The sequence below is a fragment of the Salvelinus namaycush genome, chromosome 19 (assembly GCF_016432855.1).
Source record: "Salvelinus namaycush isolate Seneca chromosome 19, SaNama_1.0, whole genome shotgun sequence".
NCBI classification, from domain to species: Eukaryota; Metazoa; Chordata; class Actinopteri; order Salmoniformes; family Salmonidae; genus Salvelinus; species Salvelinus namaycush.
In genome coordinates this window covers 21,618,936-21,645,646 of record NC_052325.1, presented here as the reverse complement: position 1 = coordinate 21,645,646, position 26,711 = coordinate 21,618,936, and the positions used below count along the sequence as shown (strand labels likewise).

At 44.2% G+C, this 26,711-nt stretch overlaps 1 protein-coding gene across 1 annotated transcript in view; it reads right to left on the bottom strand.

The window, feature by feature from the left end:
• Window positions 1-26,711, bottom strand: part of LOC120063931 (zinc finger protein GLI2-like) — a 101,188-nt gene that overhangs the window by 26,409 nt on the left and 48,068 nt on the right. Inside the window, exons 5-7 of the mRNA XM_039014241.1 lie at window positions 26,405-26,510; window positions 15,620-15,825; window positions 9,683-9,877 (exon numbers count right to left, since the gene is read on the bottom strand). Of these exons, the coding sequence (XP_038870169.1) occupies window positions 9,683-9,877; window positions 15,620-15,825; window positions 26,405-26,510 (507 nt within the window). The remainder of the gene's footprint in view (window positions 1-9,682; window positions 9,878-15,619; window positions 15,826-26,404; window positions 26,511-26,711) is intronic.

Sequence of the window (26,711 nt, the reverse complement as noted above, 5' to 3'; positions counted from 1 at the left end):
CTCTAGTATAGTTGCTATACAGTGGTTCCACTACATCCACTGCTCTCTCTCTCTCAGGTGACCCTAGACTGAGGTGAAGCATGCAGGCCCAGGCGTTGATCCTGCGAGGCGAGGGAGAGGCTCAGCGCGATGCCCAATCGCCTCCCTGAACTACACCCCAGCCTGGGTACCAGCCAGCCAAGAGCCCTAGCCCAGCCACCCCAGCTCCGCTCTGCTCTCCTCCGAGTGGTGAGGAATGTTTATTTTCCCTGGTAAATCTCTCTAATACCATCACTGCACATTTTATTAGAGGAGGCTCGCTGCGATGATTCCCCTGTGAGCCCCTAGTGGCCTGCTAAAGCCAGACGTGTGTGTGTGAGCACATGTCTGCTGGGTGTTCATACAGTAAGTGTTTGTGTATGTAGTCAAACCAGGGGGACAAGACCCCCCTCCTTCTCTGTCCCTCCCTCACACCCCCCCCTCATCCCCAGATGTATTTTTCCTCTGACTAGATGGAAGATATTTACTTTGGCAGCAGCTATTGTCATAGGACCTTCAGTTTATTTTCCCGCCAGCAGGTTCCTCTACGGTTAGTTCTCTACGACCTGTCCCCCCCCCCCCCCCCCCCCCCCCACCCCCCCATTATCAAGACTGTGCATCATGCACTGTAATCTGTAGGACTTAAAAAAAGAAAATACACTGAAACACATTTGCTTTGTGACAAATGTTTAAAGAACCTAGTCAGTTCTTTCAGATCAGTGCAATAAAGGAGAAGTGAGGAGACAGATTGTTTAGACAACTGAAAAAGCTTACCCTCGTCCCCTTAGTTTGGTGATGTACTGTATGTGTTCTGCTGGGTGCTGCAAGTTTGGCCCACCATCAGGCTGTGTAACAGCATAATATCCCCCCTTGGTTTGGTCCACCATCAGGCTGTGTAGCAGCATAATATCCCCCCTTGGTTTGGTCCACCATCAGGCTGTGTAACAGCATAATATCCCCCCTTGGTTTGGTCCACCATCAGGCTGTGTAACAGCATAATATCCCCCCTTGGTTTGGTCCACCATCAGGCTGTGTAGCAGCATAATATCCCCCCTTGGTTTGGTCCACCATCAGGATGTGTAACAGCATAATATTCCCCCTTGGTTTGGTCCACCATCAGGCTGTGTAACAGCATAATACCCCCCCTTGGTTTGGTCCACCATCAGGCTGTGTAGCAGCATAATATCCCCCCTTGGTTTGGTCCACCATCAGGCTGTGTAACAGCATAATATCCCCCCTTGGTTTGGTCCACCATCAGGCTGTGTAACAGCATAATATCCCCCCTTGGTTTGGTCCACCATCAGGCTGTGTAACAGCATAATATCCCCCCTTGGTTTGGTCCACCATCAGGATGTGTAACAGCATAATATCCCCCCTTGGTTTGGTCCACCATCAGGCTGTGTAACAGCATAATATCCCCCCTTGGTTTGGTCCACCATCAGGCTGTGTAACAGCATAATATCCCCCCTTGGTTTGGTCCACCATCAGGATGTGTAACAGCATAATATTCCCCCTTGGTTTGGCACACCATCAGGCTGTGTAACAGCATATTATCCCCCCTTGGTTTGGTCCACCATCAGGATGTGTAACAGCATAATATTCCCCCTTGGTTTGGCACACCATCAGGATGTGTAACAGCATAATATCCCCCCTTGGTTTGGTCCACCATCAGGATGTGTAACAGCATAATATCCCCCCTTGGTTTGGTCCACCATCAGGATGTGTAACAGCATAATATCCCCCCTTGGTTTGGTCCACCATCAGGCTGTGTAACAGCATAATATCCCCCCTTGGTTTGGTCCACCATCAGGCTGTGTAGCAGCATAATATCCCCCCTTGGTTTGGTCCACCATCAGGATGTGTAACAGCATAATATCCCCCCTTGGTTTGGTCCACCATCAGGCTGTGTAACAGCATAATATCCCCCCTTGGTTTGGTCCACCATCAGGATGTGTAACAGCATAATATCCCCCCTTGGTTTGGTCCACCATCAGGCTGTGTAACAGCATAATATCCCCCCTTGGTTTGGTCCACCATCAGGATGTGTAACAGCATAATATCCCCCCTTGGTTTGGTCCACCATCAGGCTGTGTAACAGCATAATACCCCCCCTTGGTTTGGTCCACCATCAGGCTGTGTAGCAGCATAATATCCCCCCTTGGTTTGGTCCACCATCAGGCTGTGTAACAGCATAATACCCCCCCTTGGTTTGGCACACCATCAGGCTGTGTAGCAGCATAATATCCCCCCTTGGTTTGGTCCACCATCAGGCTGTGTAACAGCATAATATTCCCCCTTGGTTTGGCCCACCATCAGGCTGTGTAGCAGCATATTATCCCCCCTTGGTTTGGTCCACCATCAGGCTGTGTAGCAGCATATTATCCCCCCTTGGTTTGGTCCACCATCAGGCTGTGTAGCAGCATAATATCCCCCCTTGGTTTGGTCCACCATCAGGCTGTGTAACAGCATAATATTCCCCCTTGGTTTGGCCCACCATCAGGCTGTGTAACAGCATATTATCCCCCCTTGGTTTGGCCCACCATCAGGCTGTGTAACAGCATAATATCCCCCCTTGGTTTGGCACACCATCAGGCTGTGTAACAGCATATTATCCCCCCTTGGTTTGGCCCACCATCAGGATGTGTAACAGCATATTATCCCCCCTTGGTTTGGCCCACTATCAGACTGTGTAACAGCATATTTTCCCAGTGATACGCTGTGTGCTGTGTTTGCATTAGGCTGTGTTGTCGAAGCCTGCGGTTAGTTACTGACAGATGTACTGACAGATGTATTTATTTGCGTGTTCATCCACCCAGGGGCCCATCTCTTCCCCTTTATCTATCAGAGATCACTCATAACATAACATGTCACGTGCAATAGATTTACTTTAGGTTTACAAGGGGCTTTAGGGAACAAGGCCCAACTGGCCTCTGCCTGGTGTGCTGGAAGTGTCTGCTACTAGAGGGGGAAATTGGTCTTTGTTGTTTTAGCGGAGACTGTTCTTTCAGCCTGCGTGTCGGCCCGCCCGTCACATGAACGTGTCAGAGCACGCCATTGGCATGGACACGCATTTGGCACGGCAGTGAAGGAGAGCGTTTCGGCACGGCCCACACTAACCGGCCGACCGACGGCAGGCAGGATCTGCTGGTGTTTGTTTGTAGGCCTGTCAAAGCAGACTGCATGTAGACTACATGGCACCCATGTCTCAGTCAGTCACACAGTAGGCGGAGGAGAGGAGCAGAAAGCTACTGTCTGCGTCCCAAATGGCTCCCCAATACTGTATAGTGCACTACTTTTGACCAGGGCCCATAATGTGTTCTTAGAGAAAGCATTACTACTTACTTAGCTACTCCCCTTCACCCTTAACAAAGGGACCCAAAAATGTTAAAGGATGCTCACACAGATTATTGTTCAGATTATTGACTGTTCTCATCAATTGTTGTACACAGTATACAATTGCCAACGTATAGAATACAGTACCATGCATGGAGACAGGGTTGCATGGTCTTTCCTGAGCAGTTAGCTCTGGTAGACTGGACTGGACAGCATCAGGGTGACATGTTTAGTGTAATTTAACCATGTTCCTGAGAAAAAGACAGAGAGAGTGTCTGGTTTATAGGTCTGCTTAATGGCAAGCTGTACAATTGACAGTAAATCCATACATTTAGCTCTATGGCGATACGAGGATACCAGACTGTCTTAAAACTTTACTCTACTCACCGGCACGGCAGAATTTTCCATAAACACATTTCTCTCTTTTATTAACAACGATCACTATTTTCTAGTTCAACCTTAAACCTCTAAGCCAACTCTCTCATGTCTGCAGTACTAATAGGAATAACTGGTAGGGAAAATAACCAGCCATACTTTTACTTTGGGTTCACTGAGGACTCTGCCCTATGTGGTAGGTCCAATGGGTTTATTAGAGCATAAACTGATTTTGAAATAAGCATATAAATTTTATTTTATTTTATCAGAGCAAAGCTTCCAAAACAAACGTTGGGGTCTCGATGCATATGTATCGCCCTCTCTGCTGTTAAATGAGTCTCTTTATTCGCCAGGCTGTCTGCTGAGCCCCTGAGCCATTAGATGGCTGGCTGGGTCAATACAGAGGCTGTGTGTGTGGAGCTGCTAGCCTCGCTAACCGCACTAACAGAGAGCCCCAGGCCCAAGAGTGCCCGGACGTTGACCACATCAAACCCGGCGAGGAGAAGGAGAAGGCCCAGTGCTGTGCTGTGTGAGTCGGTGTCTGTGGGTGTCTGAGAAAACAGCCTCCCCAAACAACTGTGGGCAGCCAGCAGCAGTGGCGGTCACACCGGGAGAGAGAAGTGGATGGAGGAATGGAGGGACGGAGTAGTGGAAGGGGAAGGCAACAACATCTATGCCCCAAACTAGCCGTCCGTTCTCCACCCTCCCTCCCTCTTCATGTTTGATTATGGGATTTAGGGGTAATTTAAGGTTAATTTCAACGGCGGTCCCGTTTTCCTAGCGTGTGCGTGTGAGGATTGATGCGTAAGCGTCACGCAGGGTGGACCGGGAGCGTGACAGATGAGGTGGAAACACTGTTAGATGGCTCGCTCTCGCTCATTTTCCTTGGGTGGGTTGAGGCAGGATGAAAGTGATATGGATACTACACCGGGAGTCTGTGCCTGGCAGGCAGCGTCTCCATTTCTTTGATTGTCAAAAGGCATCGAAAGGCTTACTTTCATGGACAGTTTAGTTTAGTTTTCCACTCAGCACTATATTGCCCTTTCATACAGCTTACTGGAAGGTTCCTGGGTTCATTTAACTTAAGTCGAATCCAAAAGTCTTGGTCCAGGTACTTGCAGCAATGTTAGGCCTTACTTACTATCACTCTGCTCATACAGATGTAGGATATTAATTTGAGTCAGTTTGGTACAGCAGGAAAATAATCCTGCAGAAACAGGAAATGTGAATTATTATGTGGATTATAATTAATAGACATTTTTGTAGGGTTGATACCTTTTTGTGTAAGGGAAAATCAAGTCTGAAATGTCAAAGTGAAAATTACAAACTTCAGAAACCTTTTAAACCTCAAATACACTATACGTTTTAAATTGAAGGAAAGTTATCCTGCAACAGGGTGATCAAATTAAGATCCTACATCTGTAGTTCTGGGTCCAATAACAATGCAATAACAGGCGAGTGAAACAGACTGGCAGCAAGGTTTAGGTCCCTCACCATATGTCTGACTTCTGTGAAAAGCAGGGTTGTTCGCCACTTCTCTTCTGTCACACTGTCACTGAATGACCCCTGCCTGCATCTAGCCTCTGTCCTTGCCATTAGCTGTAGAGAGCAGAGCAGGAACCACAGATTTACAGTATACCTGCCATAACACTGACTGAGAAAGAGAAGAGACAGATATAGAAGCTCTGGCATCTGCTGCTGCCTGCAATATAGTACATCCACTGCCCCCCCCTCTCTCCATGATTGCCCTTTTAAGGTTACCGCTGTGAATTTACAGGATGTTACTGATAACAGTGTAACACACCTAAAAGACCATATGACTGGCTGTGTGAATAAGAAGCCTGTGCTGGGAGAACAGTAGGGGTTTTTACGAGTCCCCAGCCTCAGGCCTTTCTGTGTTTATATAAGACCCCACGACTCTCACTTTGATGTGGGGAAGTCTTACACACAGAAAACCACAAGAAGAAAAGGCATCTATGAAAAGCACAGCACCACATCCACATACCTGGAGATCAGCACAAAGGGCGACAAGGCTGTTAGTATTTAGTAGTGTGGTATATGGATAACTAAGCTGTTAGTATTTAGTAGTGTGGTATATGGATAACTAAGCTGTTTGTATTTAGTAGTGTGGTATATGGATAACTAAGCTGTTAGTATTTAGTAGTGTGGTATATGGATAACTAAGCTGTTAGTATTTAGTAGTGTGGTATATGGATAACTAAGCTGTTTGTATTTAGTAGTGTGGTATATGGATAACTAAGCTGTTAGTATTTAGTAGTGTGGTATATGGATAACTAAGCTGTTTGTATTTAGTAGTGTGGTATATGGATAACTAAGCTGTTAGTATTTAGTAGTGTGGTATATGGATAACTAAGCTGTTTATATTTAGTAGTGTGGTATATGGATAACTAAGCTGTTTGTATTTAGTAGTGTGGTATATGGATAACTAAGCTGTTTGTATTTAGTAGTGTGGTATATGGATAACTAAGCTGTTAGTATTTAGTAGTGTGGTATATGGATAACTAAGCTGTTAGTATTTAGTAGTGTGGTATATGGATAACTAAGCTGTTTGTATTTAGTAGTGTGGTATATGGATAACTAAGCTGTTAGTATTTAGTAGTGTGGTATATGGATAACTAAGCTGTTTGTATTTAGTAGTGTGGTATATGGATAACTAAGCTGTTAGTATTTAGTAGTGTGGTATATGGATAACTAAGCTGTTAGTATTTAGTAGTGTGGTATATGGATAACTAAGCTGTTTGTATTTAGTAGTGTGGTATATGGATAACTAAGCTGTTAGTATTTAGTAGTGTGGTATATGGATAACTAAGCTGTTTGTATTTAGTAGTGTGGTATATGGATAACTAAGCTGTTAGTATTTAGTAGTGTGGTATATGGATAACTAAGCTGTTTATATTTAGTAGTGTGGTATATGGATAACTAAGCTGTTTGTATTTAGTAGTGTGGTATATGGATAACTAAGCTGTTTGTATTTAGTAGTGTGGTATATGGATAACTAAGCTGTTAGTATTTAGTAGTGTGGTATATGGATAACTAAGCTGTTAGTATTTAGTAGTGTGGTATATGGATAACTAAGCTGTTTGTATTTAGTAGTGTGGTATATGGATAACTAAGCTGTTTGTATTTAGTAGTGTGGTATATGGATAACTAAGCTGTTAGTATTTAGTAGTGTGGTATATGGATAACTAAGCTGTTAGTATTTAGTAGTGTGGTATATGGATAACTAAGCTGTTAGTATTTAGTAGTGTGGTATATGGATAACTAAGCTGTTTGTATTTAGTAGTGTGGTATATGGATAACTAAGCTGTTAGTATTTAGTAGTGTGGTATATGGATAACTAAGCTGTTAGTATTTAGTAGTGTGGTATATGGATAACTAAGCTGTTAGTATTTAGTAGTGTGGTATATGGATAACTAAGCTGTTTGTATTTAGTAGTGTGGTATATGGATAACTAAGCTGTTAGTATTTAGTAGTGTGGTATATGGATAACTAAGCTGTTTGTATTTAGTAGTGTGGTATATGGATAACTAAGCTGTTAGTATTTAGTAGTGTGGTATATGGATAACTAGGCTGTTTGTATTTAGTAGTGTGGTATATGGATAACTAAGCTGTTTGTATTTAGTAGTGTGGTATATGGATAACTAAGCTGTTAGTATTTAGTAGTGTGGTATATGGATAACTAAGCTGTTAGTATTTAGTAGTGTGGTATATGGATAACTAAGCTGTTTGTATTTAGTAGTGTGGTATATGGATAACTAAGCTGTTTGTATTTAGTAGTGTGGTATATGGATAACTAAGCTGTTAGTATTTAGTAGTGTGGTATATGGATAACTAAGCTGTTTGTATTTAGTAGTGTGGTATATGGATAACTAAGCTGTTTGTATTTAGTAGTGTGGTATATGGATAACTAAGCTGTTAGTATTTAGTAGTGTGGTATATGGATAACTAAGCTGTTTGTATTTAGTAGTGTGGTATATGGATAACTAAGCTGTTAGTATTTAGTAGTGTGGTATATGGATAACTAAGCTGTTAGTATTTAGTAGTGTGGTATATGGATAACTAAGCTGTTTGTATTTAGTAGTGTGGTATATGGATAACTAAGCTGTTAGTATTTAGTAGTGTGGTATATGGATAACTAAGCTGTTTGTATTTAGTAGTGTGGTATATGGATAACTAAGCTGTTTGTATTTAGTAGTGTGGTATATGGATAACTAAGCTGTTAGTATTTAGTAGTGTGGTATATGGATAACTAAGCTGTTTGTATTTAGTAGTGTGGTATATGGATAACTAAGCTGTTTGTATTTAGTAGTGTGGTATATGGATAACTAAGCTGTTAGTATTTAGTAGTGTGGTATATGGATAACTAAGCTGTTTGTATTTAGTAGTGTGGTATATGGATAACTAAGCTGTTAGTATTTAGTAGTGTGGTATATGGATAACTAAGCTGTTTGTATTTAGTAGTGTGGTATATGGATAACTAAGCTGTTAGTATTTAGTAGTGTGGTATATGGATAACTAAGCTGTTTGTATTTAGTAGTGTGGTATATGGATAACTAAGCTGTTTGTATTTAGTAGTGTGGTATATGGATAACTAAGCTGTTAGTATTTAGTAGTGTGGTATATGGATAACTAAGCTGTTAGTATTTAGTAGTGTGGTATATGGATAACTAAGCTGTTAGTATTTAGTAGTGTGGTATATGGATAACTAAGCAATAAGGCACGAGGGGGTGTGGTATATGGCCAATATACCACAGCTAAAAATCATAATTGAGCTCAGATGCATCCTGTTTCCATTGATCATCCTTGAGATGTTTCTACAACTTGATTGGAGTCCACCTGTGGTACATTCAAGTGATTGGACGTGATTTGGAAAGGCACATACCTGTCTATATAAGGTCCCACAGTTTGGAACCACCAAGACTCAAAGACGCAAGGCTGTAATCACTGCCAAAGGTGCTTCAACAAAGTACTGAGTAAAGGGTCTGAATACTTATGTAAATGTGTTATTATATTTGTAATACATTTGCAAAAATGTCTAAAAACCTGTTTTGGTTCTGTCATTATGGGGTATTGTGTGTAGAATTATGAAAAAATGATGGGGTATTGTGTGTAGAATTATGAAAAAATGATGGGGTATTGTGTGTAGAATTATGAAAAAAAAAGTTATAAATGTCATCTGTTTTAGAATGAAGCTGTAACGTAACAAAATGTGGAAAAAGTCAAGGGGTCTGACTACTTTCCGAATGCACTGTATACAGTATCACAAACCCCAGAGGAGCCTTATTGCTATTATAAACTGTTTACCAATGTAATTAGAGCAGTAAAAATAAATGTTTTGTCATACGCGTAGAATGCAGTCTGATATACCACGGCGTTCAGCCAATCAGCATTTAGGGCTCGAACCACCCAGTTTATAAGGGGCTCCTGAGTGGCACAGTGGTATAAGGCACTGCATCTCAGTGCTAGAGTCATCACTACAGACCCTGGTTCAATTCCAGGCTGTTTCACAACAGGCTGTGATCGGGAGTCCCATAGGGCGGCGCACAATTGGCCCAGTGTCGTCCGGGTTAGGGTTTGGCCGGGGTAGGCTGTCATTGTAAATAAGAATTTGTTCTTAACTGACTTGCCAAGTTAAATAAAGGTAAAATATTTTTTGAATATATGATACAACTAGCAGTGAGGTGAGTCCAAAGTAGTGCACTATAACGTGTAGGAAACCCTGGTCGTTTAGCGTCGCTTTAGACATGTGAGACCAGGTGAAGAATTTAGGTTGGTGAGGTGATTGGTGTAGTCAGGTTTGGTGTCTGGTCGGGAAAGAATCCTGCAGTGGTTGTTGCACTCCAGGACCAGGGTTTCTTACCCCTGATCTAGAGAATCGGGTGTCATTTGCGATACAACCCTGGTGGGTGTGCTTTACTATTTCAGGGGGACTCACCGTCCACAGAGCTGATGTAGTCGGGCAGGTGTGCTGCTGCGGCTGCTGCTGCCGCGGCCGCCCCGGTCTGCAATAGGAGGTCTCCGTAGGTGCTTCTGCCACTGGCCATGAGGTGGTAGTACTGTGTAGGGTTGGCCCCTGGAGGGGGAGGGGGCAGGCTGAACAGACCACGCTCCTTCAGGTGCTCATGGGTCACTGTAGGACAGAGAGCGGGTGAGATGAGAGGCACCTGTTAACTAACCAACAATTGACACAGGGAAGACTGGCACAGGAACAGACAGACAGCGAGAGAGGTAAAGATAGACAAAGAGAGACAGAGACACAGACACAGACACAGACAGAGAGAGAGAGAGAGAGAGAGAGAGAGAGAGAGAGAGAGAGAGAGAGAGAGAGAGAGAGGAAATGAGAGGACGTAGAGACAGACAGACACAGAGAGTGTGCATTGCTTCACAGGTTTGAAGATCTTTGCTACAGCAGATGCCTGGAGGCAAAAAGGCTTTTGGTCAGCGATGGGTGAAGTCTGAGGTTTGATGGGGTGTGTGAATGACCCTGGGGAGTAAAGGAAGAAGACAAAGAAGGAGAAAAAGAAAGAAGGGATAACACATTCCTGCTTTTCTCATGTCTCGTACATAAATTAACTGTGACAGACTATCTGCTCACACACACGCACGCACGCACGCACGCACGCACGCACGCACGCACGCACGCACGCACGCACGCACACACACACACACACACACACACAGAAAGCCATAAATGCTAACCATAGTGAGTAGCAGGGAAACCCTTGAGCACCACAGTAATATTGATGTAAAACATGTTAACACCTGCACCCAGTAAACCCACATTTAAAAGTGTCACAAGCTATAAGAGTGAGAGATGGATTTGTTTTTCTTCCTTTCCTTTCCTTCACAGCGAGCCACTGTGGGCTAAAGCCATTACTGTGGCCTCCTCCCCCTGTTTCCTGCTCTCCGTTTGTCCCTGTGGATATGTCAGGGGCTAATGTCTCAAATCATCAAATCAAATTTTATTGGTCACATATAGGGCTGTGGCGGTCACAAAATTTCGTCAGCCGGTGATTGTCAAGCAAATAACTGTCAGTCTCATTGTAATTGACTGTTTATTAACATAAACACATTTAGCATGTCCTGGCTTCCTCACATAGCCTACAAGCCACTGATGCGGACCTTTGGAACATCTACATTTTAAAAAGTATAATAAATACATGTAATATAGCCTACACCTTCACAATAAATCCATTATGTACTTTAAACAGGTCTAAAGAAGCATGATATGAACAAAATGTATTCTATTTCAGAAGAAAAGAAAAGCATACTCTGAGTTGTCCTTATGTTAGGTCCTGATGTGGCTATGCCATATGGCTGTGGGCTACACTAGTTCATTTAGCAGACAAGATTTGCTTAGAATTCCATAGCATTATTTTATATTATTTTATAGTATGAAGAATTCAACTGAACAAAGCTGAATTTAAAAAAAAACAATTCTCCAGACGATTTGAGGGAGTGTGCACATGCAGCAATTCCAATTCCATGGGATCGGTGTCCCTTCCACGGGACAGTTGAGCTAACATAGGCTAATGCGATTAGCATGAGGTTGTAAGTAATAAGAAAATTTCCCAGGACATAGACATATCTGATATTGGCAGAAAGATTACATTCTTCTTAATCTAACTGCACTGTCCAATTTACAGTAGCTGTTACAGTGAAAGAATACCATGCTATTGTTTGAGAAGAGTGCACAATTTTGAACATGAAAAGTTATTAATAAACAAATTAGGCACATTTGAGCAGTCTTGACACAAAAGTTTGAACAGAAATGCAATGGTTCATTGGATCAGTCTAAAACTTTGCACATACACTGATGCCATCTAGTGGCCAAAATCCAAATTGCACCTGAGCTGGAATAATAGATTATGGCCTTTCTCTTGTGTTTCAAAAATGATGGTACAAAAAAAATAAAAAATAACGTTTTTTCTTCTTCTTTGTATTATCTTTTACCAGATCTATTGTGTTATATTCTGCTACGTTCCTTTCACATTTCCATAAACTTCAAAGTGTTTCCTTTCAAATGGTACCAAGAATATGCATATCCTTGCTTCAGCTACAGGCAGTTAGATTTGGATATGTCATTTTAGGCGAAAATTTTAAAAAGGGGCTAATCCTTTTAACAAAGAAATACAGTAGGTATTCCTATATGCTTAATTTAGAGTTATTAATGTAACTTTAGTTGTTCTACAAACGTTGGGCTATATGTTTGGATTTTTAATACATTGTAAGGCTGCATGATGAGACTAAAGATGATTTGAAAAATAGTCGCTTGAAAGGCATGAGCTCTGCTTTGTTTTTTGTGTGCAGGTTGTACACACTTCAATAGTCTCTCATTCACAATTTGACAAGCACTTGATAATGCCTCGAATTTCACGGCAGTATCACCTTTGAGGCCGGAATGCACCCTAAAAAAAAACATGCCTTTTGCGGCCCAGAGATCAGCGTTGTGACCTTCTTCCTGAGTGCTATTCTATTCTGTGCAATAAATAAATATTCCAAACATAGTCTGGGAAAGTTGTGGGGTGCAATAGATCCCAAATGAATACAACCACTAGCATCCCCCAATATTTGTTTACGCAATGTGGCTGACACAATAGATCAGAACATTTAGTTTAAAATGTTGATAAACTATTAGGCTATTTCTTCACATTATAGTGGTAGTAGGCTATAAGTACAAATGTTCCATTAGCGGGTAAACACCATTATCAAAAGTGGCAGCAAATGCAATTATGCATGTAATGCTTTTATTATAAAGGTGCATTGTTATGTTGAAAATGTTCTTCCCCAAACTTTAAACTCACGTGCTGCTTATATATGCCAGTTAGGCTCTAACCCCCTTGTAAAGCGGATTCATGTGCTTAATTTTAAGAAGCTATTTAGTTGTGATACAAACCTTATCAAAACATATAGTCCTATGGGCTAGGCTACATGAGGTGTGCGACTATGATTAGAAAAAGTCACAAAATAAAACCAGTTTCTAAAGTTGGGCATCATTCACAAGTGATCATATATAATATTGTGATAGGCTAATCTTTCAAAAACAAGAACATTTCTAAGTGACCCCAAACTTTTGAACGGTAGTGTATTTAGCAGACGTTATTACGGATGCAGCGAAATGCTTGTGTTCTTTGCTCCAACAGTGCAGTAATATCTAACAATACACAACAATACACACAATACTCTACTGTTAGAAAAGGGAGGAAGAAAGGAGAGGGAGTGGAGGGATAGAAGGGTAGTTTGAGCTCCCTCAAAGGGCTTAATGTCTCTACTGTTAGTTAGTGAAACTGGGGAGAAAAGAGAGGGGGGGGGGGGGGGAGGTTTGAGCCCCTTTCCTCTGCGTTACCAAAGCCACGGGCCACACCAAAATGAAGACCAATAACATATTGATGTATAATTTACGTGATATTCAGTCGAGTAGAAATAGGAAGGAGAAGATTGAAATACTTTAAAAAACAAAGTCTGATATAATTTTTTGCATAATAATTTCATCTGAAAGAGCTTATAGACATTGACCCTTTTAAAAATGTAATCTTGCTATATCAGAATGTGAACAACTCGTAAAAAAAGACTATGGGCAAATCACCTGTACGAAAAAAAGCAACCAAAAAATATACAAATAAATTAGAAATCATGCAAACAACTGATTGTATCTCATGAAAGACAAAAGAAACAGAGAAATATGGTTTAAAAAAAAAAAAGTAAAAGAGAACAGGAGGCCCACAGAGAAGCTCTCCTCGCCTGCCAGATCACATAACCACTTCCAGTACAGCTGCTTTGTGTGGACTGGACAGACACTAAAGATGGTGGAGGGTAGTGAATAGGACAGACACACTAAAGATGGTGGAGGGTAGTGAATAGGACAGACACACTAAAGATGGTGGAGGGTAGTGAATAGGACAGACACACTAAAGATGGTGGAGGGTAGTGAATAGGACAGACTCACTAAAGATGGTGGAGGGTAGTGGATAGGACAGACACACTAAAGATGGTGGAGGGTAGTGAATAGGACAGACACACTAAAGATGGTGGAGGGTAGTGAATAGGACAGACACTAAAGATGGTGGAGGGTAGTGAATAGGACAGACACACTAAAGATGGTGGAGGGTAGTGGATAGGACAGACACTAAAGATGGTGGAGGGTAGTGAATAGGACAGACACACTAAAGATGGTGGAGGGTAGTGGATAGGACAGACACACTAAAGATGGTGGAGGGTAGTGAATAGGACAGACACTAAAGATGGTGGAGGGTAGTGAATAGGACAGACACACTAAAGATGGTGGAGGGTAGTGGATAGGACAGACACTAAAGATGGTGGAGGGTAGTGAATAGGACAGACACACTAAAGATGGTGGAGGGTAGTGGATAGGACAGACACACTAAAGATGGTGGAGGGTAGTGAATAGGACAGACACACTAAAGATGGTGGAGGGTAGTGGATAGGACAGACACACTAAAGATGGTGGAGGGTAGTGAATAGGACAGACACACTAAAGATGGTGGAGGGTAGTGAATAGGACAGACACACTAAAGATGGTGGAGGGTAGTGGATAGGACAGACACACTAAAGGTGGTGGAGGGTAGTGAATAGGACAAACACACTAAAGATGGTGGAGGGTAGTGGATAGGACAGACAGACTAAAGATGGTGGAGGGTAGTGAATAGGACAGACACACTAAAGATGGTGGAGGGTAGTGGATAGGACAGACACACTAAAGATGGTGGAGGGTAGTGAATAGGACAGACACACTAAAGATGGTGGAGGGTAGTGGATAGGACAGACACACTAAAGATGGTGGAGGGTAGTGGATAGGACAGACACACTAAAGATGGTGGAGGGTAGTGAATAGGACAGACACACTAAATATGGTGGAGGGTAGTGGATAGGACAGACACACTAAAGATGGTGGAGGGTAGTGGATAGGACAGACACACTAAAGATGGTGGAGGGTAGTGGATAGGACAGACACACTAAAGATGGTGGAGGGTAGTGGATAGGACAGACACACTAAAGATGGTGGAGGGTAGTGAATAGGACAGACACACTAAAGATGGTGGAGGGTAGTGGATAACCTTTTGTCCTCTCAGGCGGCTCTATTGTTCAGCTTTTTAGCCTCTCAGGCGGCTCTCTCTAGTCTCTTCAACCTGTTGTCATAACAGGTTTGTGAGGACAGGCCTGTCATCATATGAACTCCGTACAGGGGAAGGAAATGGGCTTTGTTTGTCTTTGCTAATTTCCATGGTGTCCGATACCCAAACATTCGTTCACACACTTATACACACATTCTATTCTGTGCATGTGTACACATACACTCTCAATCTCTCTCACACACACACACACACACACACACATTCAAGCACGCACACACGTACACACATGCAAACACACACACTATATACCCCATACACATCCCATTACATGAGAGGATGAAAGGAGAATGTTTTAATGTATCAGAGTGTATTAGGCGTTAGACTAATTATCACAGTATGGTGGGTAATGTAGTGTGTAAACAACTTAACAACATATACCCAGGTGTGTTCTGGGAGATGTTGTGTGCAAGACGTGTGTTTATAGCGACAACTATCTTATATACTATTCTTATGTGCCTCAAACACAGTCTGCTCCTCTCATCTCACCTTAATGCTGAAACAAATATGTTTGTAAATCAACCAACTATATTTCTGCCTTATCGTTAGCATTTGTATAAATATAATTCATAATCTAACAGATATGGGCTGTGATTTGACGTAGAAAATGTAGTTTTATCTGGACATTTTCCATTTTTGATTTATTCTAATGCTCTCTTATAGTAAGATCCCCTATAACTGCCAGGAGATTGCATGCGTGTCTGTGTGCGTGTGTGTCTCACCTTCTGCGGGGCTGAGTCCACGGGCAGCTGAGATCATGGATAGGGTAGGGCTGCTGTGCATGGAGCGGAGGTAGTGCTCCATGTGGTGGTTGATGTAGGGGTGAGGGGGGCTGAAGGGGGACTCCCCCGTCCCTGCTGCCTGAGGGGACAGACGGATCAGAGAGATGCCGTCTGAGATGACTGGGCTGCTGGCTAGGCCTTGAGGTCTGGCGAGAGAGAAAAGAGGTGGAGAATTAGTTAATGTCAAAAATAGAGAGTGAAAGAGACAACCATCGACAGAGTCAGAGGTAATATAGTCCACAGGTCACCGTCAGTGGGATATATATTTGTCATTTGTTGGCAGTTAACTAGCAAGTCTGCTTGTAGATACACAGCCAGGTTGCTGTAACTCTTGATAGCTGCCCCCTGAAGCCAGAATTGAACACTGAATACAGTACAGTCTGTCTGCTGACTGCTGGCACAGTTCTTTGAACTGTCTTTGGCAAAGCTAGTTCTTTGAAGCGGCATGCTACTCCTCCTGTGAATCTGGTTGTTGTGCTATTACATTTTCAAATGGGTCTAATTGAAACCACAATGTGTGGTGGGCCAGACAGTAGAGCACCTGGAAACAGGGAGTGACTGCCACTTCTCTGAGGAAGAAAGACTGCCGGACACCACTCAAGAGCTCTGTAGGCTACTGTACTTACATTCAGATGAAGAACTTGTTCAACTCTATTCTCTTGCAAAAATAACAGTGAAAGGTAGAAGCCAAGAGACTAGAATGTATTTTGCTCGAAGCCAAAAGACACACATTTTTATGCTGCAATTCATCCACAACCCTCCACGGTCTGTCTGTTGTTATTGAGACATGCAGGCTGCTCCTCCTAACTGAGGAGTCGATGTGTCAGGAGTAGTTTTTAAACAAAGCAGTACCACGTCCTCACACTTCATTAGTCTTCAGTCACTTTCCAAGCAGGAGGAAATGACCACTAATGAGGTGGGGGAGAGTGGGTGAGGGTGGGACAGTGAGGTGGGGGAGGATAGGGGAGAGTGGGAGAGGGTGGGACAGTGAGGTGGGGGAGGAGAGTGGGAGAGTGGGAGAGGGTGGGACAGTGAGGTGGGGGAGGATAGGGGAGAGTGGGAGAGGGTGGGACAGTGAGGTGGGGGAGGATAGGGGAGAGTGGGAGAGGGTGGGACAGTGAGGTGGAGGAGGATGGGGGAGAGTGGGAGAGGGTGGGACAGTGAGGTGGGGGAGGATAGGAGAGAGTGGGAGAGGGTGGGACAGTGAGGTGGGGGAGGATAGGGGGGAGGGGGAGAGGGTGGGACAGTGAGGTGGAGGAGGATGGGGAGAGTGGGAGAGGGTGGGACAGTGAGGTGGGGGAGGATAGGGGAGAGTGGGAGAGGGTGGGACAGTGAGGTGGGGGAGGATAGGGGAGAGTGGGAGAGGGTGGGACAGTGAGGTGGAGGAGGATAGGGGAGAGTGGGAGAGGGTGGGACAGTGAGGTGGAGGAGGATGGGGGAGAGTGGGAGAGGGTGGGACAGTGAGGTGGGGGAGGATAGGAGAGAGTGGGAGAGGGTGGGGCAGTGAGGTGGGGGAGGATGGGAGAGGGTGGGGGAGAGTGGGAGAGGGTGGGACAGTGAGGTGGGGGAGGATAGGGGAGAGTGGGAGAGGGTGGGACAGTGAGGTGGAGGAGGATGGGGGAGAGTGGGAGAGGGTGGGACAGTGAGGTGGGGGAGGATAGGGGAGAGTGGGAGAGGGTGGGACAGTGAGGTGGGGGAGGATAGGGGAGAGTGGGAGAGGGTGGGACAGTGAGGTGGAGGAGGATGGGGGAGAGTGGGAGAGGGTGGGACAGTGAGGTGGGGGAGGATAGGAGAGAGTGGGAGAGGGTGGGGCAGTGAGGTGGGGGAGGATGGGAGAGGGTGGGGGAGAGTGGGAGAGGGTGGGACAGTGAGGTGGGGGAGGATAGGAGAGAGTGGGAGAGGGTGGGGCAGTGAGGTGGGGGAGGATGGGAGAGGGTGGGGGAGAGTGGGAGAGGGTGGGACAGTGAGATGGGGGAGGATAGGGGAGAGTGGGGATGGTGGGGTTGGGGGCTCAGAGTACAAGACTTGAGTCTGCTCAACTGATGAGTTGCAGGGCAGGCAGGCAACATACAAAAAACTACCAAAATGCTCTGGCTTTGAAAAATCCTAAATAAGCTAGTATACATGACCACTAATGAGGTGGGGGAGAGTGGGAGAGGGTGGGACAGTGAGGTGGGGGAGGATAGGGGAGAGTGGGAGAGGGTGGGACAGTGAGGTGGGGGAGGATAGGGGAGAGTGGGAGAGGGTGGGACAGTGAGGTGGGGGAGGATAGGGGAGAGTGGGAGAGGGTGGGACAGTGAGGTGGAGGAGGATGGGGGAGAGTGGGAGAGGGTGGGACAGTGAGGTGGGGGAGGATAGGAGAGAGTGGGAGAGGGTGGGGCAGTGAGGTGGGGGAGGATGGGAGAGGGTGGGGGAGAGTGGGAGAGGGTGGGACAGTGAGATGGGGGAGGATAGGGGAGAGTGGGGATGGTGGGGTTGGGGGCTCAGAGTACAAGACTTGAGTCTGCTCAACTGATGAGTTGCAGGGCAGGCAGGCAACATACAAAAAACTACCAAAATGCTCTGGCTTTGAAAAATCCTAAATAAGCTAGTATACACAAAGATGTTTTAACATCCATTAGTTATAATGATAATAATTCATATTAGATACAACTAGGACTTTGGATTTAAAACACATAGTCCTGTATCTCAAGGATAGTAAATTCTGATATGTGCCAAGAGCACGAGGTAAAAAACGGTTAAAATACTGATATTTCTTCCTGTAAAATCTGTGGATTTGGCTATACTCATCTCTAAATCACTGAAATCCACAGGGATGACAGGCTGTCTGTCTGAGGCTGGTTGTGGGTCTGAAAGGTGGGTCTGAGATGTTAGCGTTCTTGGAAAGGCCTGGATTCACCTCAGTCTCTCATTTATACCCCTCTGTATTGGAGCCAACCTGCCCCAACCCAACACAGGCCTTGTTGCTTCCTCTGTTTCCAGTAAACGCCTACAGACAACCAGCCTTGTCTGACGGCCAACTTTCTGCCATCAACCCCTTCCAATGGACGGCCCATAAAGAGGTTTCTGTTCTGTTCTGGGGGAGCTGAGAAGAAACAGACGCCGATTCCCTCCCCTTGGTGCTTCCACACACAGCACAGAGTTAGAGAGAGCCCCGCGCGAGTTCCAGAGATTAGCGTCCGGCTTTGCTGACGCTCCGGGTTTCGCAAAACTGGCACGAGAGCGCTCTTATCTGTCTGGGTAATTTTTTACGGACCGTACTTGTTGGTCACCGTCCTTCATGTTTAGCCCCAGTGTTCCCTGTTACCACTGTGCTGTGGGGAGAACGTCATTTGGTGGAGCGGTGGGATCTGGGATCTGTGGTGTGATGACCCCAAAGAGCATTTAGAGCTGACTGACTCTCCTGTGGTCCTGACCTAAGCCACAGAAGATCAACACACAGAGTACACAAGTGGAGGCTGTGAATGCTAATTGAAACTGTGAAATTGAAATGGTCAAGTTTGTGGAGGCTGTGAATGCTCTCCCTTATGGAAGTGCAAAAATGGTGAACCACAACTAACCTGACTGGTTCAAAATGAATTGGGGAGCCCTGGCTCCCAGACTCAAATTATTTATTTTATCAGCTCAAATGGAAACATGACATATAATGGACACATATATTTCTTAAAGTCCTTCAATTCCTTTGTTTCAATGGGGAAACATTTCAGATTTTTTTTTTTTGTATGGGTTTCTCTGCGCTTCAAAATACCCCAGTAACACAATGCAGTGTTCACACATCATCTCAATCAACAAAACCTTATTTGTCTGTCACAGTATGACACCAGAACACGTTAACACATACAGGACATAAATCATGCAAACTACCATGTGCGTGTTTGAGTCCGTGATAATAAGGTGAAATGTACTACCTCGGCCTGTCAGGGGACAACAAAAAGGAGACCTCTCTGACAGCTACTAAAGTCTTGTTAAAACGCCCTCTTTCTGACAAGATGTTACTTGAACTGCTTTTCCACAGACATGTCTTAGTTACAGCAGAGAAATTAAATGTAAAAAAATTACTACCAGTATAATTTTTTGTATTATGTCCCTTGATGATGTGAGGCCTGAGGCAAATGCCTCTTCTGCCTAATGGTAAGTTCACCACAGATGAGTAGAATGGGGAGAGAATGATTCAAGAAAGTGAGGACACACAAACTACATTACAGTACATTTCCAATTCAGGTAATTGTTGTTTGCTTCACTAGATGATTACAAGCTTGTAGCTAGCTACACTGTCATCCCATTGTTGGATTCCTAGTGTGAGAAAAAGTGCATTTAGACAAGGGATTGCTTGTTTTAGCTTGAAAAGCCTATGAGTAAGTCCATACCTTTGTGTATGCATGTCAACTACATGGGACAGGGGAGGGGGCACATTTCTGTGCGGTCCTTTTGGTGTGGGGCAGGGCAGTAGATGAACAGAGGCTGGTTAGGGCCACCTGTACCTATTCAACACTCTTCTTAAGTACTCTTAGTTATTTTCTTTAACTCCAGGGATGGGGAACGGGTAGTAAAGGAAGCCTTTGTCTGGACTGACGGACAGACAGAAGCCTTTACCTCTCTTTCTCAACACTGAAGGTTATTTGAATTCAGGTATCCTGTTTCAGTGGATCTCTCTCTACTCTCTCTGCCTGGCTGGCTGGAATCGCCAATAAGTTAGTATTTTCCTCTCTGGCATGTTGTTCCCTACTGGCTCAGCGGATGAATTACGACGTGAGACACTTGTCTGTACATCTGGGCAGGTGCTCCCATTGAGATAAATCACTGTGTCTGCATCTCAAATGGCACCCTATTTCCTATATGCACTATTTTGACCAGGGTCCATAGGGCTTTGGTCAAAAGTATTGTACTATAAAGGGAATCGGGTGCCATTTTGGATGTTACCCCACAGGGGCTGGGGCTGCAGTGAGCTCCTACTGTAGTTGTGTTTGGGACCCTTCATCAGGATGCTGAGGATTTGGCCTCAAACTTTGAAAGATATATTATTCTTTATGTACAGTAGACAACGGGATGAGGATGACCTAGAAACATAGGACAGTAGCTAGTATGCAAAGACACACTTATATTTTATTCTGATTCAACTTGGTGACTTCCGCAGTTCTTCAAACCAAGTGCAAATTATTTAAAGGGCATCAGATAAATCTTGACATTTTTAAGCCGTTCATTTGCAACAGCCTTTAATTTGACTGATGGCTGCTTCTGTCCTTTCATGAATTCATTCCTTACAATAATTCACAGGAACTGTTAAATCCTCCCATAACCAGAGTGAAGACTTGAACCAACAAAATGTACCCAATCGGCACGCTTGGGATCAACCCCATCTTTCCACAATCAGCATGCTCAGGATCGGCCTCCCTTCTAACGCTAACCAATCAGCACACTCGGGAACAGCACGCTAACCGAGCCAAACAAAGAAAAAAACAAATGGCTGATCTGTAAAATCCATTTAATCAACACATTCCAAGCCCAGACTGATTGCCTGGTAAACTGGACCACATCTGTTTGTGTAAAAGGGTGGTGCAGGCTGCAGCTCCACAGCTCCACCGCACAAAACCTTGGGGCAGAATCCTGCTCAGCTCAATGCTGCAATTTACTGCCTCACTCTCTCAAAAATAATAAATAGCAGTCCTGCTGGTCTGGAATGAGTGGGGATCTGTTTTTCTTTTCCTCTTGTTGTGTTGTCGTTGAGGTTCTGGGAACAGAAGGCTGGATTTTGGATACTAATTAGTAACCCCCTCTAACATGTTGACAGAGAAGGAAGACTGTCATCCCTCTTACCAGACTTGTGGGTTCACACAGAGGATGCCCATTTCCACATTCCGCTGTACACTGCACATTATAAGCACTGTCTCAAAACAAAATGCTGTACTTTAACACTGTCTCAGAGCAAGCTAGCCCTGTACTGTACTGTTGAGGAAATTCTGTCCCCAAAGAATTTCCCCAAATTCCCCCAGTCCAGAAGAGGCAAAATGCTCCAAGCATTTTAGTCTTAGGTCTTTGGTGCATCTAGCCATATCCATGAGTACAGCTACCCAGGCACTGACTGATGCAGCATCCCTCCCTAGGAACCCTGTCCCTGGTTTTCCTTAGTTCTCATTCATCCTGGTTCCTCCTGGTTCTACTGTAATGGAAACTAGTCATTAACCGAGCAGGAACAGTCATATAAACTCAGCAAAAAAAGAAACGTCCCCTTTTCAGGACCCTGTCTTTCAAAAATAATTCGTAAAAATCAAAATAACTTCACAGATCTTCATTGTAAAGGGTTTAAACACGGTTTCCCATGCTTGTTCAATGAACCATAAGCAATTAATGAACATGCACCTGTGGAACGGTCGTTAAGACACTAACAGCTTACAGACGGTATGCAATTAAGGTCACAGTTATGCAAACTTAGGACACTAAAGAGGCCTTTCTACTGACTCTGAAAAACACCAAAAGCAAGATGCCCAGGGTCCCTGCTCACGTGCCTTAGGATGTGCCTTAGGCATGCTGCAAGGAGGCATGAGGACTACAGATGTGGCCAGGGCAATAAATTGCAATGTCCGTACTGTGAGACGCCTAAGACAGCACTACAGGGAGACAGGATGGACAGCTAATCGTCCTCGCAGTGGCAGACCACGTGTAACAACACCTGCACAGGATTGGTACATCCGAACATCACACCTGCGGGACAGGTACAGGATGGCAACAACAACTGCCCGAGTTACACCAGGAATGCACAATCCCTCCATCAGTGCTCACACTGTCCGCAATAGGCTGAGAGAAGCTGGACTGGGGGCTTGTAGGCCTGTTGTAAGGCAGGTCCTCACCAGACATCACCGGCAACATCGTCGCCTATGGGCACAAACCCACCGTCGCTGGACCAGACAGGGCTGGCAAAAAGTGCTCTTCACTGACGAGTCGCGGTTTTGTCTCACCAGGGGTGATGGTCGGATTTGCGTTTATCGTCGAAGTAATGAGCGTTACACCGAGGCCTGTACTCTGGAGCGGGATCGATTTGGAGGTGGAAGGTCTGTCATGGTCTGGGGTGGTGTGTCACAGCATCATCGGACTGAGCTTGTTGTCATTGCAGGGAATCTCAACGCTGTGCGTTACAGGGAAGACATCCTTCTCCCTCATGTGGTACCCTTCCTGCAGGCTCATCCTGACATGACCCTGCAGCATGACAATGCCACCAGCCATACTGCTCATTCTGTGCATGATTTCCTGCAAGACAGGAATGTCAGTGTTCTACCATGGCCAACGAAGAGCCCGTATCTCAATCCCATTGAGCACATCTGGGACCTGTTGGATCAGAGGGTGAGGGCTAGGGCCATTCCCCCCAGAAATGTCCGGGAACTTGCAGGTGCCTTGGTGGAAGAGTGGAGTAACATCTCACAGCAAGAACTGGCAAATCTGGTGCAGGATATGAGGAGGAGATGCACTGCAGTACTTAATGCAGCTGGTGGCCACACCAGATACTGACTGTTACTTTTGATTTTGACCCCCCCCCCCCTCTTTGTTCAGGGACACATTATTCAATTTCTGTTCGTCACATGTCTGTGGAACTTGTTCAGTTTATGTCTCAGTTGTTGAATCTTGTTATGTTCATACAAATATTTACACATGTTAAGTTTGCTGAAAATGAACGCAGTTGACAGTGAGAGGACATTTCTTTTTTTTCTGAGTTTAGCTAGCTCTGTACGGAGTCACTGTCAGCCATGGATATAGTTACATATAGGATATTATTTTTGACGATATATCGTATTGTTTTGACTATACCGCAATGTTATTTTTGTGCCAGATGACTGTACCTGCACCAAAACGCCAATATTTTCCCTTCATAGCTTGTTCTCCATCTTCTTTTTAAACAGGGAGCCAATTTGTTTTTAGCACTTTTATTTCCATGACTGATCAAAACGTGTTTTCTCTCTCTTTTCTCTTGTCCCTCTGCAGCAGGTATTATGGTTTGGAACATCGAATCACAATAAATTCACAGTATCGAATCACAATACATGTAGAATCGTGAGAATCACAATACATATCGTATTGGCACCAAAGTATTGTGATAATATGTGACTCGTTTCAGGAAACTAGACATTTGTTGCACGTCCATACTTCACAGGAGAGGCATTTGAACGTATTTTTTTTTTTTTTTATAACAATGTGTTTTTTTGGCAGAAATGCCTTCTGGAACATGTGAACTTCCATGTGCCTTAATAACAAACTTGTATGCCATCTGAAAATACGAATACAATTGTTCAATTACGAGCCTAGTTGTTTTTGCCATGGAAAAAGCCAGTAACCTTCCCGCTAGCCATGATTGTCTGAGATAATGGATGGGCTGGACATGCCGAGAGATGAGTTTGGATTCGTCTGATATGTAGCACACTTCTGTCTATAACATGATCTGGTCAGTATGTGTAGGTAAAGCTTTCTAACACGTCTTTTTTGAAAGATACTGAAAAGGTGTTGTTCTCCACTTTCTGGAGGACCGAGTTTTGAAATCAGTGGAATGCCCTTCGGAATTAAAGTATGATAGCTAAGGAGATGGAGAAAATTCTCGCGTTTGATTGCAAATATGCAGACGGAGTCGAAAAGAGAACACACAGAAGGCTATTGTATTACATCTTCAAATGGGCAACCTTGACATCTGTGAAAGAGTGGGATAACATTTTCAGATATTATACAGTACCAGTCAAAAGTTTGGACACACCTACTCATTCAAGGGTTTTTCTTTATTTTTACTATTTTCTACATTGTAGAATAATAGTGAAGACATCACAACTATGAAATAACATATATAGAATAATGTAGTAAGCAAAAAAGTGTTAAACAAATCAAAATATATTTTATATTTGAGATTCTTCAAAGTAGCCACCCTTTGCCTTGATGACAGCTTTGCACACTCTTGGCATTCTCTCAACCAGCTTCACCTGGAATGCTTTTCCAACAGCCTTGAAGGAGTTCCCGCATATGCTGAGCACTTGTTGGCTGCTTTTCCTTCACTCTGCGGCCCAACTCATCCCAAACCATCTCATTTGGGTTGAGGTCGGGTGATTGTGGAGGCCAGGTCATCTGATGCAGCACTCCATCACACTCCTTCTTGGTCAAAGTAGAGACGAACAAAGCCGGATGGGTGTAGACAAAAAAGAGCTCTCCAGTAGGTTTACAAAACAATTCAAGGGCCATTTTCTCAAAAGTGAGGTTACAAGTTTATCAACTTTCAAAGCAGAATTACTTTACCATTGTTCCTCAACTGTAGTGTATGATATACCATTTTCTAGTTTGAGTCTCTACTTTTACCAAGAAGGAGAGTGATGGACTGAGTCTCTACTTTTATCCAATGTAAAAAACACAACTTCAAATTTTGAGACCAAATCGAGCCGGTCGGTCACATACCGTGAGGTCGCTGGCAATTCCCAGCCCTACTTTCTACCAGAGTAGGACTAGTCCCAGAGCTGTAAATATGACAGCTCTGACAAAATGACTAATTTTGTTCCATGCAAACAGTGATGAAGGGTCTCAGTGTGGAGGTGTCATGTTCAGGCAGACAGGAAGCAGAACCCCTGACATACTGTAGCGCGGGTAACAAAGTGACACAACACCGACATATGAAACCGCCACTTAATTTGCAGAGCAATGTTACGTAATTAGGGTGATTTTGGCACAGCCGGAGGAAGATTAGGGGCTTGATGAATTAGGGGAGCACTGTCAAGATCAAATCACGTTAATCATTGCAGTCAGAGTACAGACTCGGTTTTCATCCCCACTCGTACTCCTTCCTGGTTTGTTTAGCTTTTCCGCTGCAGGAAAAAAATATTGTATCACCATCAGATATGTGAATATAAATGGAAGGACAAGTCCCACAAACCTATTGATTTGTTTTATCCATCTGTTCGTGTTTTTTAAGATAAGCAGAGGAGGGAGAGGAAGGCTGGCAATGTTAAGCAGAGGAGGGAGAGGAAGGCTGGCAATGTTAAGCAGAGGAGGGAGAGGAAGGCTGGCAATGTTAAGCAGACTAAACTTTTTCTGGAACGGACAACAAATAAAAAGTTGTGGACTGGAAAGAAATGTCAGTGTGGTTGGAGACTGAATGACAAAAATAAACACAATTGGGCCAAAGTTCTGTCTGTCTCTCTATATTCCTTGCCTGCTTCCTTGCCTGCCTCCCTATTTGTCTGTCTGACAGATCCCTTTCTGTGAATCTCCTCTAATGTGAAGAGGATGTTTCCCTGGCAGTTTGCTCCCTAGTGTTGCAGCGCACCATGCCAGGAAGACCACAGAGCTTTCCAAGTCCCACACCATGAAACGTAAGGAGGGGAGATGCTATTGATGCTAAACTGGCTGGTTCTTTCTTTTCTCTCTCAGTATCATCTGTCTCTGATATGGACCTGGCTTTCTCTCTCTCCATTTGGAAATGCTTCTTTCTCTCTCTGGCTCAGATGAAAGCAGGGAAGGATGGAGGGATCACCGAGGGTGAATCACTACAGGGTGATGACTGACCTGCTCATTCACATTCTTGTAAAGAATGGGATGAACTTAAGAACAAAATCAAGTTTATTAATTCATTTAATTGAAGATAAGGTTAAACAAACAAGCAAGGGCCCAACGTTCCAGCTAGATGCCTTTGTCATGAACACTCCCATTCTGCCCTGCTCTGCAAAACAAGTGTTGTGAATCTGAACTTAATAAGTTAGTCTTATTTACCCATGCATGGTGTGGAGGGGGTGTGGCTCGTAATGGTACCTCCCCTCATGGTGACGCATGTCGATCGGGATCGGTGTGTGAAACGTGGGGAAGAGATGGTGAGGACCTGTGAGAAGAAAGAGAGGAGAGACAGGGGGCAGAGAGAGAGAGGGAGGAGAGATAAGAAAGATATGGGCACTTCAATAAAGACTTTCAAGTGAAATATTTAAAAGGGTAAAAACCTAAAGCTACAATGCAGCAAACAAGCAGTGGTTCTTACTCTACAAACTAGCAGTGGTTATTATCCTACAAACTAACAGTGGTTATT